This window comes from Xylona heveae, assembly GCF_001619985.1.
Source record: "Xylona heveae TC161 unplaced genomic scaffold L228scaffold_1, whole genome shotgun sequence".
Lineage (NCBI taxonomy): Eukaryota > Fungi > Ascomycota > Xylonomycetes > Xylonales > Xylonaceae > Xylona > Xylona heveae.
Window position 1 is genome coordinate 1,730,346 of NW_017264193.1, and position 18,908 is coordinate 1,749,253.

General features: G+C 48.7%; 3 protein-coding genes across 3 annotated transcripts; 2 read left to right on the forward strand and 1 right to left on the reverse strand.

Moving 5' to 3' along the window:
• Window positions 1–2,879: 2,879 nt before the first annotated feature.
• L228DRAFT_206111 (glycosyltransferase family 5 protein) lies at window positions 2,880–10,253 on the forward strand (the record flags this gene model as incomplete). Its single annotated transcript, XM_018329664.1, has 6 exons — window positions 2,880–3,242; window positions 3,352–3,527; window positions 3,625–3,853; window positions 3,942–4,414; window positions 4,472–9,539; window positions 9,627–10,253. 6 exons carry the CDS (start codon window positions 2,880–2,882, stop codon window positions 10,251–10,253), a joined length of 6,936 nt encoding a protein of 2,311 aa, XP_018191981.1.
• A 1,094-nt stretch (window positions 10,254–11,347) lies between these two features.
• On the reverse strand, window positions 11,348–13,009 carry L228DRAFT_235501 (hypothetical protein; the record flags this gene model as incomplete). Its single annotated transcript, XM_018330727.1, has 1 exon — window positions 11,348–13,009. One exon carries the CDS (start codon window positions 13,007–13,009, stop codon window positions 11,348–11,350), a length of 1,662 nt encoding a protein of 553 aa, XP_018191982.1.
• Window positions 13,010–16,497: 3,488 nt separating this feature from the next.
• Window positions 16,498–18,623, forward strand: L228DRAFT_257869 (putative caffeine resistance protein 5). The gene is made up of 3 exons (XM_018334021.1): window positions 16,498–16,824; window positions 16,923–17,109; window positions 17,172–18,623. The coding sequence occupies exons 1-3, from the start codon at window positions 16,504–16,506 to the stop codon at window positions 18,353–18,355; spliced, it is 1,692 nt and encodes a 563-aa protein (XP_018191983.1). The 5' UTR covers window positions 16,498–16,503; the 3' UTR covers window positions 18,356–18,623.
• The last annotated feature ends 285 nt before the right edge of the window (window positions 18,624–18,908 follow it).

The window sequence follows — 18,908 nt, forward strand, 5'->3', positions numbered from 1 at the left end:
GTTAATGTACCTGCATATTTAGCACCTTCACCATCAGAGCTGCTTCGACCCCTGACTACTACGTACTATATTTTAGGGTTCAAGGGGTCCAAACTGCCCTACGTCCTAGAGATAGAGAGTTGAGGAGGTGTTTCAGATACGCTTAAGTTGCCGACAGTCTCGGAACAAAGGAGAGTATACAATCAAGAAAGCGTAAGCGGCACTTTGATATAGATGCACGATGGAGACACTTGACAATGGTGAGTAAAGCGCGAAAGAGGTATGGGTGATGTGGAACTTTGAAACCTTTCTTTTACACATGGAATGAAAGGCGAATCGGAATACGAGCTGTAGGGAATGTGTTCTCTTGCTTAGTAGTGGAAGACGAGCCACTACGTTGGCGAGTTTTGCCGACGTTTTGACGACTCGACCAGGACATAAGTAATACGGAGGGCAAAGGAGAAAAAAATGGAGTGTCGTATTTCCGGAACCCGCAGCCGAGCTGCGCCGCTATGGGACGCGCAGAATAATGTGAAGAATGACTTAGCGTCTATGCTGAGAGAAGGAGCGAGAGGCAGAAAGTACGGCAGCAGGAGAGAGGAAAGCGGTGAAAAACAGCTCTTTTAGTAAACGACAAGGCGCGCAACTTTTCGATGTGAGCGAGAAAAATGCATGACATCCTTCCCCCTTTTTTCCATCGTTTGACATTTAGGCTCTGTGATCCGCTTGACTTCCAGCTTTGTCCGGCTGAGGCCCGCATTCTGAGAAGGCATTGTCTAAGCACCGCCTCTCCCGCTCCGCTGTTCCTCTGACGTGGTATGCATGAAGTAGTGGCTGGAGAGATTGCCCTTGCCTAGACTTTAATTTTACCAGATCGAGCACATATTGGAGCGCTTTTCACACTGGACGGAGTAACGTTGCAGTCGCTGCGTATTACTTTGCCATTCATTCCTCGCCTGATCAACATATACGGAGGGCATGGAGAAGACAACTGACCTGCCGCAGTGGGGTAGGAACTGACGTGATGAAAACTCCTCTGGGCCAGGGATGCTCAAGTCGTCTTCTTATTTGGACTGCCCCTCAAGTATCGATCAGATGAAGAGTACTTGGAATGTGTTTGATAAGCTACCTGATGAAAAAGCTTTAATCAAATGGGGACTGTGGGTATCCATGGCACCGACCAGTGAGTAGCGAGGCGCGACAAGGTACCTTCAGGGAGTACAGCCCCGTCAAGAGAGACGACTCCTTGCACACTGGCCAGCAAACTTACCTTTGTACGGTAACCCCATCGTCTCCTTCTTCTCGTTTCCTCTTACACCGAAACTCTCGCCCTTTGGCCCGCTTGTGGGTGCTAAAAATGGCTGGGCTTAGTCGCAGAATTGGCTTGGTCAACAATACGGGCTTTGTCATCAGCCAAGGTGATCTGATCGTGATGTTATCATAGGAGTGATGCAGTCAGCCTCACGAGCTGAACGCTTATCGAAACGCCTCGTTGAGAAGTCATGTGGTCAGTGGAAGACGGAACTCTACTGTCACTAAGGTAGAGCAAGCAGAAAAGAGACGAGAAGAGAAGAGCAAGAAGACACGGGAAGTTGCGTATGTCTATTTTGATGACAGATGCGTGGGCGTCGATGGGCTTGGCAGTGGCACGGGAAGAGCAACCGTTGGCGTTGCTGTTACTCCGGACGGTGTGCTTTCTTTGACGCCCTTCCAACTGGCCGGGCGAGAAAGGCTGATTGAGACGGCAGGGATGGGGTGCCTATCGGACCTACCAAAAGGTTTCGCCTAAATACAGTCATTGTCGCTATTCGGTAAAGTACGGAGGCAAGTAGAAAAAAAAAAAAAGAAGAAGAGAGAGTATGGTCATGGCTATCCGACACGGAGGCTTTTGGCTGGAATAGCTGAGCCCTAACTAAATTGACCGACTACAACGCCGTAATTAAAGTCCCGACTAACGTTAAGTGGGACACTTTCTTTGCTTCCATTATTCACCCAACCCCCCAAGGAGTACTAACTGTGTCGTTTGCCCCGGCTCGACGCGAGGCAGCTTGGCTCGTCAACCCGCTTCCCTCCGTGTCCTTGCGCTTCTCGGTAAAGCGACGAGATGCGACCACCAAAAGAGTCGGGTCTCTGTCTATCTCTCCCCACATGCAGGCCCCGGCTCAAACTCCTTCCACCGTTTCTTCCACGAGTCCGACTATGATTAGGCCCCCCAAGCTGCCAAGATGTCGAACCTCGTTGGACCTGGACTGGGATGCCCCGACTGGTTGCTCACCATGCTGTCTCGGGAGTACGCTGGGTACGCCTCGTCTTGCTTTCTTTGGGCCATCTGCTCTGCTACCCACATCCCACACACCATCCCTGACCCATTCATCCCACTACTGCTATTTTCGGTCAGGGAGCTGAACCGAACTGAGGGCGAGGCCTGCAGTAATGTGATTTGCCTTTTGGTCCCTTGCCCGGTGCAGAACAAACGTCAGTATGCGCAGTCAGACTATGTGTGCGCGCGCCTGGCCGCTAGTCTGCCTGTGCGAACCTAGCTGAATCTTTTTCTTGCACCAAATACTACTACTTTCTGCCCTCTCCTACTTACTCATGAGCATAACTCGTCTCTCACACTCATTGTCCATTTTGTGCGTATGTTTGGATGTTCCTGCTGCCAATCCATCTCTGCTTCCCACATAGCAGCGTAGACTGGCAGACCCGCCTCACATACTGTAGCCTCTCGTTTTTCTCTTTCCCTACTCTACTACTTCGACCTTGTTCTTCTCTTTGCAAGCGTGGTTCGCCGGACTCCATGCTATGCAACGACCTTTCTTCCTGATCCGTCTGTCTCCGGTGGCCGTCTCTCAGTAGAGATGAACGTTCGTTCTAACGCTCCCGTGCGCGGATCCGGGATCATGAAGCCGCTTTCACTCGTTTTACTGTGTCTCTCCACCTTTCTGCCTCAACTTCATGCCCTCCGATATGATCCCGAACAGATCCATTGGAACTTAAATCAAAACAGCTCTGCTACCGACCCTATGAACTATTGGGGCTCGTGGGAGGACCAGGAGAAACATGACTATTATCCGTCGCCTGAAAACTGGCGATTTCCCTTTTATACCATTTTCCTGGATCGATTTGTCAATGGCGACCCGACCAACGACAATGCCAATGGCAGCGCTTACGAGCATGATTTGCTCTCCAACCAATTCCGCAATGGTGGTGACATCACCGGCCTGAAGAATTCTCTCGACTACCTGCAGGGCATGGGTATCAAGGTGAGCACAATTGCCCCTTTCTGCAATCCACGACCATCCGGACTTTCCAAATCATGCGACCAAAACAATTGAATGCAAGAAGCTGATCAAAGAATGGCCTGTGTGCTAGGGTCTTTACGTGGCCGGCAGTCCCTTTATCAATCAACCGTGGGCGGCGGACAGCTACAGTCCCCTCGATCTAACGTTGCTCGATCATCATTTTGGAACTATCGACGAATGGAGGGAAGCCATCACGGAAATACATCGCCGTGGCATGTATGTGCTAATGGACAATACCATGTCAACGTATGTAGTACATTTCTCAAGAAAATGCATCGTTTCTGGGATGAAAATATCTGAGCCTCTGTTCACTGACGAACGATTTGTTTCTTTCATTTTGCAGGCTGGGTGACTTGATCGGCTTTGATGGTTATCTCAATACAACGACTCCCTTCAGCTTCAGCGAGCACAAGGCCGTCTGGAAAAGCACGCGCAGATATCACGACTTTTATACCAATGACGAAAAGCATGAACCATGCACGTACCCCCGCTTCTGGACCGAGACAGGCGAGCGCATTGGAAGCAACGTGACGGCATTGATGACACATTGCTTGGATAGTGACTTTGACCAGGTACGTTGTGCATACCATATCCTGCCGAAACTGTCACCCTCAAATGCACATCTCACTAGTTTTGCTTGAGCTCATTTTGTCCTCTTAGTACGGAGATGTGGCATCCTTTGGTGTCTATCCAGAATGGCAAAAACAATTATCCAAATTTGGTTTCGTACAGGATCGGCTTCGAGAGTGGCGGCCCAGCGTCTTGGACAAGATCAAGCATTTCTCCTGCATGACCATTGCCATGCTTGACATTGATGGTTTCCGCATCGACAAGGCCCTGACTATCACATTGGACCCGCAAGCCGAGTGGTCTGAGTATGTCCGTGAATGCGCACGCAGATACAACAAGACAAATTTCTTTATTCCCGGTGAGATCGTCAGCGGTAACACGCTTGCATCTCTGTACATTGGTCGGGGAAGAGAGCCGCACATGTATTTTTCGGACCCACAGCACGCCATGGAAGCCACCGGCGGGACCAACTTGGAGTCGAATGTACGCGAGGGAAACCTGACCGCCTTGGACGCAGCCGTCTTCCATTATTCAGTCTACCGCAGTATGACTCGTTTCTTGGGGTAAGCAGTGTTACTTTTGATCGGCGTGGTTTGTCAGTTACTGAATTTGATGTACAGAATCGATGGTGTCTATGCTGCGGAGATGGATATCCGCGTTAATTGGGCCGATGGATGGCGGGATATTGTAACATCCAATGACTTGGTCAACGTCAATACTGGCAAATTCGACCCACGTCACTTCTACGGTGTCACAAATCAAGATGTTTTCCGTTGGCCAGCGATCAAAAATGGAACACAGAAAAATATCCTGGGGCTTCTAATCACGACTCTGACATTACCCGGTATTCCCATCGCAATGTGGGGAGAAGAACAGGCCTTCTACGTCCTGGAAAATACGGCCGGAAATTACCTCTTTGGCCGGTCACCTATGGTTTCCACTATCGCTTGGCAACTACATGGCTGTTACAGCATTGGCTCCGAAAAGTATTATCAGTGGCCCATTGACGCCGCAATACATGGATGCGAGGACGATAAAATTAGTTTGGACCATCGCGACCCGTCTCACCCGGTTCGCAACATTCTTCGGCGAATGTACGAGTTGCGCGAAATCTATCCTTCTTTGAATGATGGGTTTATTCTGAGCCAACTGTCCAACCACACGTATGACATTTATATGCCAGGAAGCGAGGGCACACCGACTGAGACTGGTCTTTGGAGTGTTGTGAGAGCAGGCTACGAACAGACACAAGACTTCACTGGCCAAGCACAAGGAAATCAGTCCGTCTGGTTACTCTTTACAAACGAGAATAAAACGGTTTCCTATAATTTTGACTGCAACAACGGGACTGATGCGCTCGCGAGCCCATTCGAGAAGGATACGACGGTGCGAAACCTCTTTTACCCTTATGAAGAGTACACTCTGGGAACGATCAACAAGACAGTAGACTTGGGAAATTCGAAACAGCAGACTAGTTGCCTGAGCCAGCTGGAGATGCCAGCTTGGGGCTTCAAAGCATTTGTGCCCAGTGACAAATGGGTAGGCCCTAAGCCAGCAATTACCAGGTTTATTCCTGGACACGACGCTCGTCTTATTTCTACCGTTGCAGCGGGGCAGCAGGAATCGGTCAACATCGAATTGCACTTTTCAGACGAAATGGACTGCAATTCAATCGTGCAGAACATTAAAATCACGTCTGAAACAGACGATTCCAGCACCGCTGAGCTTGACCAGAGCAGCGTATCGTGTAACACCGTTAGCCCGATGGAAATTCCGATTTACTCAGGTGCCGTGGCCACTGAATGGATATTCGCAGCTCGCCTGACAAAAGTGTCAAATGGCATACACGCAATCACCGTCGGCAACGCCACGAATCAGGCCCAGAATGCGACGCTTGGATTCGATAGCCAATTTCTCTTCCGCATTGGGCAAATGGAGAATCCCATGGTGTTTCCCTGGCCGGCAAATTATTCTACTTCGTTGTTGTACAAAGAGAGCAAGAATGACTCGCTTTACGTGTCCCATAAAGCTGCAGGAGCGACCTTGTGGCGCTATTCCCTCGATTGGGCATCGCACTGGAGTCCGTGGCAAGCCTACAGGGGTGGTAACTCTACTCTTGGCCCATCAAACTGGACGGGAACCAAGGACCAGAAGTGGAGTGGCCACCATGTGCAGGTTCAGTACTGGAGTAATCTGACTGCCAGTAGCAACCATATTCAACAGGGAGACCTCGGAAATCTGACTCATCGGCGATTCCCTCACTTATATGTTCATGGACCTTATAATGAGTACGGCTACGACGCTGGATTGACTGGCCAGATGCACCAAGTTCCTAACAATGGCACGTGGTTGTTTGATTTCATGACCGAATGGCCGACAGTCTTCCAGATCAACGAGTGGGGTATAAACCCTGATGGCAGACCGGACCAGACCATGATTCTTGGTGATGTAGATGGAGACCAAGTCCTGGACAGAATCCCGCCTGGTTCCTTGGCCCCCGACATCATTGAGCTCACGAAGCCGCCACCGAGACCACATGTCGGCTATCGCATTGGCATCAATGATGCGTCTCTTCGTTACAAGATGATTCCTACGGGCTCCTCGCACGCCCAGGTTGCACTCTTTGTTCTTCTTGCGCTCGTCCCACTCTTGACAGCGTCTGCAAGCGTGTATACATTCATGAAGTCATTTTATCAAGTCAAGTTCAACGAGATCGGCGTCACCGATAAGAAGCCTTTAATTCCTCTGGCGCTTCGGCGAAACCTCAAGCAGCACCGCATCTTAACGGATCAAAGTCTTACTCCCATGCGCGAAAGGTCTGCGTCTCCTGAGCCCGCGGCAGCGGCGCTCCAAATGGATGCAGGTGCACCGAATCGTCGTACTGTTTTGATTGCGACCATGGAATATGATATTGAAGACTGGAACATCAAAATCAAAATCGGTGGACTCGGTGTCATGGCTCAGCTTATGGGCAAGAACCTAGGCCATCAAGACCTTATCTGGGTCGTTCCCTGCGTTAGTGGCATTGACTATCCGGTTGATCAGGTGGCCGATCCGATGTTTATCACCATCCTCGAAAAGACCTATGAAGTACAAGTCCAATATCACGTTCTCAGAAATATCACCTATGTCTTGTTGGACGCTCCGGTGTTCCGACAGCAGACCAAGAACGAGCCTTATCCTGCGCGTATGGACGACCTTGACAGCGCCATCTACTATTCTGCCTGGAACGCCTGTGTCGCCGAGGCAATCAGGCGTTTCCCAGTGGATCTTTATCACATTAACGACTACCACGGTGCTCTTGCTCCACTTCATTTGCTGCCGGATGTTATTCCATGCGCTCTGTCTCTACACAATGCAGAGTTTCAGGGTCTGTGGCCCATGAGGACTCCTAAGGAGCGGGATGAAGTGTGCAAAGTTTTCAACCTTGACCCTGAGATTGCACAACGCTATGTTCAGTTCGGCGATGTCTTCAATCTATTACATGCCGGCGCTAGTTATCTTCGAATCCATCAAAAGGGCTTTGGCGCTGTCGGTGTATCGAAAAAGTATGGAAAGCGTACATTTGCACGGTACCCCATTTTCTGGGGATTGCACAAGATTGGAAGCTTGCCAAATCCTGATCCGACTGATACAGCCGAATGGACCCGGGATGCTCCAACGACAACTGATGTCACAATTGATGTTGCTTTTGAAGCGGGGCGTGGGGAATTGAAACGCCAGGCACAGGCCTGGGCTGGTCTCAAAGAAGACCCCAATGCAGATCTATTCGTTTTTGTTGGTAGATGGTCAATGCAAAAAGGTGTAGACCTGATTGCAGATGTCTTCCCGTCAATTTTGACACAATATCCCAACGTCCAACTGATTTGCATTGGACCAGTTATCGATCTTTATGGGCGATTTGCAGCACTCAAGCTTGAAAAGCTGATGAAGTTGTATCCGGACCGAGTATATTCTAAACCAGAATTCACGGCTCTGCCCCCTTATATTTTCAGCGGTGCTGAATTTGCTCTCATTCCTTCACGAGATGAGCCTTTTGGCCTGGTCGCAGTCGAGTTTGGTCGTAAAGGTGCCCTTGGTGTGGGTTCTCGAGTTGGTGGTCTTGGCCAAATGCCTGGCTGGTGGTTCACCGTCGAATCAACAACCCCGAAACACCTGCTACATCAATTTAAGATGGCAATTAACGACGCACTTGCCTCTAGTACAGAAATTAGAGCTACTATGAGGGCAAGGTCGGCAAAGCAACGATTCCCAGTGGCACAGTGGGTGGAAGATTTGAATACACTCCAATCTACCGCGATTAGAACGTCAAAGGAAGAAATGGGCAGACTTCGGCCCTTGAAGTCCCCTTCGATGCAGAAGCTTGTCAGCTTCGTCAGTGGGTCCTCTGAGGCTGTAAATAGCCGTAACTCACAGAGTCATTTACCGCCGGCTGCCGGGGCTTTCCTCTCCCCTTCCATCCCTGGGCCTGGAACTCCTTCTACGCTCGGAGCCCCGTCACCGCTCCTCTCTCCCCGCCACTCTCCACCTGATACTCCCACGATGGACAGCGGATACCTACAGCCTCGTTTCCCGGCTGGTCCGAGAAGTGAACACTTGCCTCAAACAGTGTCTGTACTCAGCTTGGATTCCGTTGTTGGAGAGCGGACGGATTTTGCCCTCCAAAAGGTAGATCCCTTTTTCACGGATGCCAAGGGCGAGTATTACCGAGAATTCGAAAAGAAGTTGGATCATCTGGGCGAGAAATCTGCCGATGACCTTATCATTGAGGAACATTTGATGAAGAGTGAGAAGAAGTGGTTTAATCAGTACCGTGATGCGAAGATGGGCAAGCTTCCCGGTGCCGCCACGTCATCTACTTCATTCTTTGGACGAGGTTCACGACCTTCTACGCCCGTTGGTTCCATTTTCAACGAGTCGCCGCGAGCGAGCGGCGAATTCTCGCTCCATGACTCTGAATCTGAGCCTTTTGGACTTGGTGCTGATTATCAGCCTCCTTCGGGGGTGAGGAAGTTTTTGTACCTCAAGATTGGTGACTGGCCGATTTATTCCTTCCTCCTCGCATTTGGTCAAATCATTGCTGCGACATCCTACCAAATAACCCTTCTCACCGGCGAAATTGGAGAAAGTGCTACGAAGCTTTATGTGATTGCTACTATTTACTTGGTCACGTCCATCATGTGGTGGTTGCTGTTTCGCAAACTCAAAGCAGTCTATGTTCTTTCTCTACCGTTTCTCTTTTATGGCTTGGCCTTTATATTCATTGGTGTATCGCCATTTGCGCACAGCTACAATGGCAGAGGATGGGTCCAGAATATTGGCACTGGTCTGTATACTATTGCATCTTCGAGCGGTTCGATCTTCTTTGCTTCGAATTTTGGTGATGAAGGTGGCGCGCCCGTGGCATCATGGGTCTTCCGTTCTTGCGTCATTCAGGGCACGCAGCAGCTATATGTTGCATTCTTGTGGTACTGGGGTTCAACGTTGTCTCGCATGTCGGAAGATGGGGTTGAGACGACCACGGTGACGACCAGCAACTACATTGTTACCTCAGTTACTCTACCATTGGCAGTATTGCTCTGGGTTGTCGGTCTTCTACTCTTTTTCGGTCTGCCAAAATATTATCGTCAAGCACCGGGTACGGTTCCATCATTCTATCGGTCACTTGCGCGAAGAAAAATCATCGGGGTATGTAAACGCATTTTCTCCTATTTAAATCTCTTTCGATTTGTTTTCTTGCCTTTATAAGATTGTGCTCACTAACTTTGTCTTCAGTGGTTTTTCATTTCCGTTCTTCTCCAGAACTACTGGTTGTCAGCTCCGTATGGCCGCAATTGGCGATACCTCTGGACAACGCAACACGCCAGCTTCTGGCAGATTCTCCTTCTCCTGCTCTTCTTCTTTGTCGGTGTTTGGGCGCTTGTGCTCTTCATCCTCGGACGGCTCTCGAAATCTCATTTGTGGATCATGCCCGTCTTTGCCATTGGCCTCGGTGCTCCTCGTTGGTGCCAGATGCTGTGGGGTGCCTCGGGTGCCGCTTCCTATCTCCCATGGGCTGGTGGCTACACTGCCGGAGCGCTTGTTGGCCGTGGCCTGTGGCTGTGGCTCGGTATCCTTGATTCCCTCCAAGGCGTCGGGTTTGGTATGATTCTCTTGCAGACCATGACGCGATTCCACATCACCTTTACGCTCCTCGCGGCTCAGGTCTTGGGTTCGATTGCGACCATGGTTGGTCGTGCAACGGCACCAGACCGCCTTGGGCCCGGAACCATGTTTCCCAATTTGGCGCTGGGCGCTTCAGGACTTCAAAACGCTTGGTTCTGGATCGCCATCTTGTTCCAGCTTGCCATTTGTGTGGGCTTCTTTACATTTTTCCGAAAGGAGCAACTCACCAAACCTTGATGCTTCTTGTTTTTCAACTTTGTCACTGCATTTGCCTATACCGCACCGTTGCATTTATACTTTACCCCTTTTTTTATTCCAAATCTTTGGCCATAGTATCTTATCGTTTATGCATTTTTATTTGCCTCTCTCGGGGAGTTTTTTCCAATTTTCCAAATTTCCATTTTTGGTAGCGCATTTTAAACGTTTGATAATCTCTCTCGTTGTTACCAACTTTTGATTTTTTTTGATTATGACGAGCAAGTTCTTTGTTTCCTTCCTTCCTTTTTTTCTTCTTTCTTTTGTCTTGTTCATGCAGATAGAGAAGAGAAAGACACGAGCGATAGCGAAGCGAGAGCGACTCTAATGAGCGTTGAGCGTGAACGCCGAGCACGAAGAGGCTTTATATAATTAACATTATAAATAGACGGGGGGAAAAGGAAAATCTAGATATGCGGCCCATGCGGGAAGGTTGTGGGGGGAATATTAGATAAAGAGGCTCTTGTGGGTTTTCGATGGCATGGTATGGTATGGTATGTTATGGTAGATTAGAGTCGAGAGTGAGGGTAGGGAGTATATAGATGAGATGAGATGAGATGAGATGTTAGTCAATTTTTTTTCTTACTTGACTTTAATCTGATATCAAAATTTTTATTCTCTTTCTCCGATTCCTTTCTTCTCTTCAACATTCAGAAATATGCTGCTGCTTAATGGTTTAATGTGCTCAAGGTTTCATCAATGCTCGTGTTACTTGGTACTCTATTGGAGTCTTGGACAATAATCTAGAAGCGAGTCTAAAACCGGGTGAAAACACAGGAGGGGTAAAGGACGCTTTCTTGACGTGAGGAGAAGCGGTTTAAGAACAGGAAAGCGTGCAAACAAACAAGAATATCCTTTTCCAAACGGATGGATGGTCCAACAACACCCCGGGGACGATGACGTGATGAAACAAGTTCGCCATACAGTACACGTTACGACGCCATGAGACGATCACCTCAGCTAAAACGAAGAAACAAAGATAAAAAAAAGGCAATAAGGAGAAAATGCGAGAGAAAGAACAAAACAACAAAACAACAGCAGCAGCAATACCAACAACAACAACAACAACAGAAATACTACTGCTGATCAGCAGTATCGGGCTTAACATCCTCCATGACACCGGACAAAACATCAACGACTTCATCATCGCGCATATCCCATAATTTGGACCTGGCGAGGACTTCCCAGAGGCGAAAGGTAACGAAGCGTCTCTCGCAGCCGTCGAGCCGGCAGAATGCAGAGCCGAGATGGCTAGTCAGCGTGCGCAGCTGCACCGTGTGGGGACCGTGCATTTGGTAGGCGTCGAGGGTGAGCCAGTGGCGGTATAAGAGTTCAGTGGCGGGGACTTGTTCGCTGGGTGGGAGGTTTCGCCTGGGGAAAGGAGAAGGAGAAGAGGAAGAAGAAGATGTGCGGTCGCTGCTGCTGCTGCTGCTGCTGCCGCTGCCGCTCTCTGGGAAGTTTCCTTCGTCTTGATTCCCGTGTTGGGCCTCAGCTTCGCAGAGGACGTGATTGGTGATTACTGCCGGTTCTTCTTCGCCAGGGTTGGCAATGTTGTCGACGTCAGCGTTATTGCTGTTGTCACCGTCGGGGAAGAGACTATTGTAGTCGAATCCCTGGGCGTGCGTAGTTCTAGTTGTACAGCTCTCGTCGTTATCATCATCATCCGCGTCTTCCTCGTCAGATGAAGATGATTCGTCGAGGGTGTAATTGTATGCAGCGAATTTGCGCCGGTGACCTGGATCAGACAGAGCATATTCGGTCTCGAGTATCTCTTCATCATCGTCTTTTTGACATTCTTCGAGTACTGACTCGGACAGACTCATATCGACTGGTGTGATTTGAGCCTGAGCTTCAGAGCTTCCCACCTTGTTGCCAGCCTTTTTGATTTGCACAGTCTGGTTCTCAAGATGAAGATCTCGATTGGTTGATTGTTTCGATCGAGTGGGAACGGGACGAGTCTGAACATAAGCCTCGTCATGACCGATTCGTCGCATGGCCCTTTCGCCGTCCAGAATGCGAATGGCGAACTCTGGACCCTTGACAAGCACAAGTTCGCCAAAGACGAGACAAATGTCCGAATGGGCAGACAAGTCGCCTTCGACCCACTGCCGATTGACGATTCCGCGGCCAAACTCCTCGCCGAGCTTTGTAGTCAGAAGCAAAGCAATCTCCAGCGCCACAATTGAGACGAGCGGCAAAGAATCAAGCCATGCGACCTTGGCCGCATGCGTAGGGAGATCACGGAGATAGTATATCATGAGCAATCCGGCTTCGGTAATGCGTCGCCAGCGCTCTGGCTGGTTGCGCAGCGGATACGAACCGCCTTCGGGAAGATCTTGTATGCGCGTGGAGAGAGTATTGACGACACGGGCGCGGCGTTGGAGCATGGTGAGCCAAGCATAGCATGGTGTGGTCAGTCCGAATGTAGAGGGCGGGAAGGCATCCGCGACGTGAGGAAACTGTCGCTTCGCAATGCCCTGCACGATGGAAAGCTCGTAGTTGTGGAGAATCTGACAGATGTGTTTGCTTGTGCGAAACATAGCAGAGAAAGTCCATGGCGTGAAGGGTGTGGTGCAGATGACTTCTAATATTATGTCAACAGGCAAGGTGCTCCAGTGACATAACGCAGTTTTGCGCGCTGTCTTGGAATTCAGGGTCGCATTATGTGACGAAAGCCGCTGCTTTGGCGAGAAAACAGGTGTGGCTTGCACAGGAGCGAGCAATGTCGCAGCGGGCATGATAAAAATGGTGATTAAATTATGTCGCTGTGATTTGGTTTCGCAGCAGCAGTCTTCGTCTTTGAAGGAGCGACAGAAGTTTGACGATGGCGGACAGGTCCAAGAGAGTGTTGATTGTCCGCAGTCCAGAGTGTTGTGAGTAATACACCAACAAGTAGTTTGTGTCAAGAGAATGTATGAGGACTGCAAGCAATATTTATGTGGGAATGTTGAGAGTTCGTGATTGAAGATTGTGAGCTAGGCCGTGAATGTAGTGACTGTGACAATGGTCGCAGAGGGCTAAGAGACCTCAGGTAATAGTGCACAGTAAAAAGAGAAGAGAATTTGAGGTGCTTCATGGTTGCAAGTGATGTGCGAGTGCTGTGGTCTTTTGTATGCTGCTAAGTTGGCTGATGAGGTGAATGTGGGGAGGACGAACACCTTGGTGGTGAAAGATCACGACAACTTGACAGCAGAATAACAAGAACCTTGGTGGATGATGATACAAGTAATCTCTTCAATGAGATTCTCTCACGCTAAGCCATGCACATTTCACCAATTCCTGAAAGTGAATAATGCTGCTTGGAACATTAACAAATTGAAAGGCATATAAATTATATTTAGAAGCTGAAGAATAAAGCTGTCTAGGGACTGGAAATGACGGCATAGTTATCGATAAACTGCAACTCTTAAAGACGCTCATAAGGGACCGATGACATAAGCAATGACATAATCAGGGTCCATAGTCTCCTGTCACATGGCAATCCCTCGAACGCTCATGCTCTTTACCTTGTATTCCTAATAAGATACAGCAGAAGGAGTAAATCACTGGAAGATTGATCAAGCTCTTCATAATCAGTGACTGGTAAAGGTTTTTTAAATTAATGCCAGTACCAGGAATTGGGTTTTGGGCAAGCGTCACCGAACATGGCCCAACTAAGCAGGCGCGAACCCGGCTTGGATATCACCGCGTATAGCCATCACGGAATGCAGTATATCACTTGAAAGAATTGTATGGAGGAAATCACTCATTTTCTGGCTATTTTTCAAAATGGGAATGTGGACTTTGACCTTTAACATTAAGCCTAAGGGTTGATTAAATGCTCGTAGCTAATTCATCCATTTCGGACGGCCCGACTCTAGCAACCAACGGCATCGTTCGAGACTGATGCAAAGTTCCATCCGAACTCTGCACTCTCAAATATCAATTCTTTGGAGCCGGGTCATCATCCGTTCCCTGATATTTGCCATCAAGTCTAATTCCACAGGAGATGTAGTATGGAATCCTGATTCTGACAGAGCCTGCACTAAACACGAAATCGTGCGTAAGCACGTCGTCTGCGAGTCCTCGTTTGTCGGTCGTATTGCTCGCCCTGGCGTTGGTCGTGTTGTCGTAGAAAAAACGAACCCTAAAGTAAGTACCATCATGAACCACATAGTATGCCCTAAAAAGCAGCGCGCGAGCTTTCCAGACAGCTGAGCTAGTCGAAGACCCAGTGCCTGTCATTTGTATCGAATGGAATATGGTTGCAGTGAAGCCAAGGCTTCGCGAGACAGGTCTGTATTTTCCATCATTTCTTCGTTATGCAATATGGTTTCCCCATTGAGTGGTCAATGGAAGTAGTGAAGACCGTGGGCGGACGAGCCGTCTCATATAATGTTTCCATTCAAGGCACCAAGGCCCAAAGGCAATCCTCTCGTATGCACTTGGTTGCCCTGCTATGAACTGTAACTCGCCTTTGTTAGCAACTTTAGTGGGTCAATGCAGGAGAAAGAAGCGCGGTATCAAGGTTCATTTGCCAAGTTCCTCTGACGAGCTTGCTTGGCATTAATAAAAAAAGTGACAATTTCTGAAGATATATAGTGGATAAGAGAGGTGGTGGTTGACTGAGAAGTGCGCTGGGGCCAACTGTTCTCAGTTCAAAGTCAACTAAACTTAGCGCGTATGTGGTCCTGGCCCAGCTGTATACCTAGTTGGTCGCTCTGCTAAACTCCAACCGGCAAGGACGGCGCTTGTGCTTAAGCCACCCTTTTCATTAGCTATACTCTAGTTGAGCGCAATCGCAAGCGTTAGCGTCTCAATTCGGCTTGCTGTAATGAAAACCCTTTTTTTGCTGTGCCGCACATACTCCGTTCTGTATGATTTTGACCGTTTGGATTTGCCTTCCTTTATCGCTGCATGGTGTACTGATTCATGATCGGCCACCTCAATGTCTCCATTCAATTTCCAAGGGAGAAACTTGTCAAGACTCCGCTGGTTAGATGAACGAGAAATTGCACGCGGCCCTGTTGCAACTTTAGTTATCAGAGTTTTTGGCGGTCAGGGCATCGGCGGACATTACATTGAGAATCTCACTTAGCAGCAGGAGTCGCCCTTTTCTCGTTCCGAACAACAATGTTTCTAACAGACTGAATAGTTGAAGCCTTTATACATTGGGTGACCATGGCCCATATCGTAGAAAGCAGAGCGAGATAAACAATATCCGGGACACAGTCAGTCCCTCCATTGATAAATCTCCCAGAGCTGAACCACTGACTGCAGAAGTTCATGCAACGTTCAAGCCGTGGCTGAGCAAAGAGCTCACAGTACACTGTTGCAATTGCGAAGCGCATGGCCCACGCCATTAAACCCGAGACGTCTGCTTTTTTTCGATTCTGTCAAACCAGCTGCAGATAACTGCGACAAAAAGCAAATAGGAGATTCCGTAGACATTCATAGCTGATGGTTCAAGACCGGGTGGTTTGCTCAGAAGGAGCGATTAAAAATGCTAATGTCGAGCTTTACACAATGAAATCGTCGAATGAAAGGACCGACAGCAGAAAAAAGGAGGACGGAGATATCTGTCCGCAATATGGCAAAATTGAATGGTCTTCTCTGGCCGAGGAGCTTTGTTTATGAAAGGACCCAGAATGACACATATCAATGAGCTGCCAGCATCAACGCATGCTGATCTAAACTATAGTTAGCCCGGCCTTTTCTCGCTCCACCACCAGGACACTACCAATCAGTATTTGCCAGGCCGTTGCTCTCCGACACTTTAATTCCATGCTGTTCAGACTATTTCCTTCATGGCTGACAATATCAGCAGGTCATTTCCACCTGCAATGCGGTCGGAATTCTTATCCCCCCGACTCCCGAGTGATTTAGGTTTGGTCTGTGCAATAAGAGGATTAGCTGTCTCTCATAATATTATAGCCGCTTGGCGTTTGGTTCCTGAACTGACGTCGCTTTGAATGTTTACCCGACCCCGAGCGAGAGCTCTCCAAGAAAGTCTATGACGTGTAGAATGATGCAGCGATGCATCGTTCACAGTCAGCAAAATCAGGATAGATTTGGATTTCAAATACAATATGTCTTCTTGTACAGAGTTGTTATTTATTTTTGTCGAAATCCTATGTTTATCGCAAGCTTGTGTTTTTGGTAAATCTTTCTTTGGTGATTCTTGTACCATTTCACAGTCACACTTGCCTCGATTGCATTTGCGCCCCGTACCCGTAGGGCTGAGCATCTTATAATGAAAGATCTCTTTCGAAACACGACTTTTGGCATCCTTCTTCGTGTCATCACCCGTGGAAAAGTCTTACAATATGACGAAGAAAAAGACCCTTCAATATGGAAACGATATTTGGCGCCCGAGCTATCAGCTCACATGGCTACCCATGGAAATCTAGGCGGCGATGCCGATGAAGGCGTCCTAAGAAAAGAAAGCGGAAACTTCTCAAACGGAAACCGAACATCGTCCGATTCATCTCGTATAAGAATCCCAGAGAACACGCCCATCAACGAGACGAGTGGTGTCCCTGTCGACCCTGAAAAGGGGCGAGATGTCAATGTCGTGAGCTGGTACGGCCCTGATGATCCAGAGGCATGTCTATCACCATTCCCTTCAGTCTACAAGAGACAACAAGTTCTTTTCCTCTGACATGATTACAGAACCCGCAGAACTGGTCGTCAGGCAAGAAAGCTTTCATATCATTCCAAATATGTCTCTTGACTTTTTCCGTGTACATTGGCTCTGCCATCTACTCTGCCGGCATCGAAGACGTTATGAGAGATTTCCGCGTCAGCCAAGTCGCCGCGACACTTGGTCTGACGCTCTTTGTCCTTGGCTACGGCATTGGTAAGGTCCCCTCTTAACCTATCTGTATATAGAAAACCCCTTTAACTTAACCTCTTACCTAGGTCCCATGCTTTGGGCTCCAATGAGTGAAATGCCCGCTATTGGGCGTAACCCAGTGTACATCGGAACATTAACCCTCTTCGTGATCCTGCAAGTTCCAACTGCTCTATCCGTCAACCTAGGCATGCTGTTGGCTTTCCGATTCATCACTGGCTTCGTGGGGTCGCCTCCTCTAGCCAACGGCGGGGCCACCATATCAGACATCTATCCTCCCAAACAGCGCGCCTACGCCATGGCCGTATGGGGCGTCGGCGCGGTCTGCGGTCCCGTCATGGGGCCCCTGATCGGCGGATTTGCCGCACAAGCCAAAGGCTGGCGCTGGACAATCTGGGAATTGACATGGCTATCTAGCTTCTCGCTGGTCTTCCTTTTCTTCTTCTTCCCGGAGACGTCTCCCGCCAACATTCTCTACCGGCGCGCTCACCGCCTGCGCAAACTCACCGGCAATCCGTCCCTGAAGAGCGAAGCCGAGATTGCCGCCGAGCAATTCACGCCCAGGGAGATTGCGCTCATGGTGTTAGTCCGGCCGTTTACGCTCAATTTCCAAGAACCCATTGTGCTCGCGCTCAACTTGTACATTGCGCTCATCTACGGCCTCTTGTATATCTGGTTTGAATCCTTCCCGTTGGTGTTTATCGGCATTTACCACTTCAACCTGGGCCAGCTAGGGCTCGCGTTCATTGGCATCCTGGTCGGTGCCTTGCTCACCCTACCGTTCATGGTCTGGTACCTGGCTGCCAAACAGGTCAAGTATTTCAATGAGAAAGGCGAAATCAAGCCCGAGAAACGTCTGCAGATTGCCATGGTCGGAGCGTTTGCTATTCCGATATGCTTATTCTGGTTCGGCTGGAGCGCCCGGCCCTCGATTCATTGGATCATGCCGATTATTGGGTCGGGATGGTTCTCTGTCGGCGCGTTCCTCTTGTTCAATGCCATCCTGAATTATCTGGCCGATGCGTACCCGGATTATGCTGCCTCAGTATTGGCTGGTAACGATTTCATGCGGTCTTGCGTCGGTGCAGCGTTCCCGCTGTTTGCTACGGCCATGTATAAGAATCTAGGCATCAACTGGGCCAGTACGCTGCTGGCGCTCTTGTCCTGTGTTTTTATCCCGATTCCGTTTGCGTTGTACTTTTATGGCGAGCGCATTCGTCATGCCAGCAAGCTTGCCCGTCATGATTTGTAGTTTCATTTGTTACCATTTCATTTTTTATTTTTTATTTTTTATTTTATTTTTATTTTTATTTTTATTCTTCACTTCCATTACCATCCATCGTCTTAATCATCAAACGTCCCTTTCCCCTTATGTATAGATGGTATACACCAGCATCAACATCCAAAGATTCCAGACCCTCCAATAATGCAGGCGTTTTCCCCTCTCTTTCCCCATTGAAATCCGATTTCAGTCGAGCACCGCATATTTCGTTTCAATGGCTTCAGGTATACCGTATGATGTATCACTAGACGTTAAATTCTCAATAGAACCATTCATTTCATACAATACTGCATACATGTGCACCTATTGCAAATATAAACATGTCATGTATGTCTAAATACCACAGTAGTGCTATGTCGAGATAGTGCACGCGACGAAAAACACACACGTGATATATAGTTCATAAAAAGGTTATTGATAATGTACTGGTAATAGTATACCAGGCAGGAAAAACACACGCAAAGTGGAAACAAGAGACGAAGATAACATGCCATCGGGGACAATTTGATGTCTTCCTACGTGC

Bases quoted from the DNA above. Each gene is read 5' to 3' on its own strand.
- L228DRAFT_257869 (XM_018334021.1), top strand. From the start codon at position 16,504: ATGAAAGATCTCTTTCGAAACACGACTTTTGGCATCCTTCTTCGTGTC. The intron at 16,825-16,922 runs GTGAGCTGGTAC...ACATGATTACAG, and splicing joins AGGGGCGAGATGTCAATGTC to AACCCGCAGAACTGGTCGTC. The intron at 17,110-17,171 runs GTAAGGTCCCCT...CCTCTTACCTAG, and splicing joins TGTCCTTGGCTACGGCATTG to GTCCCATGCTTTGGGCTCCA.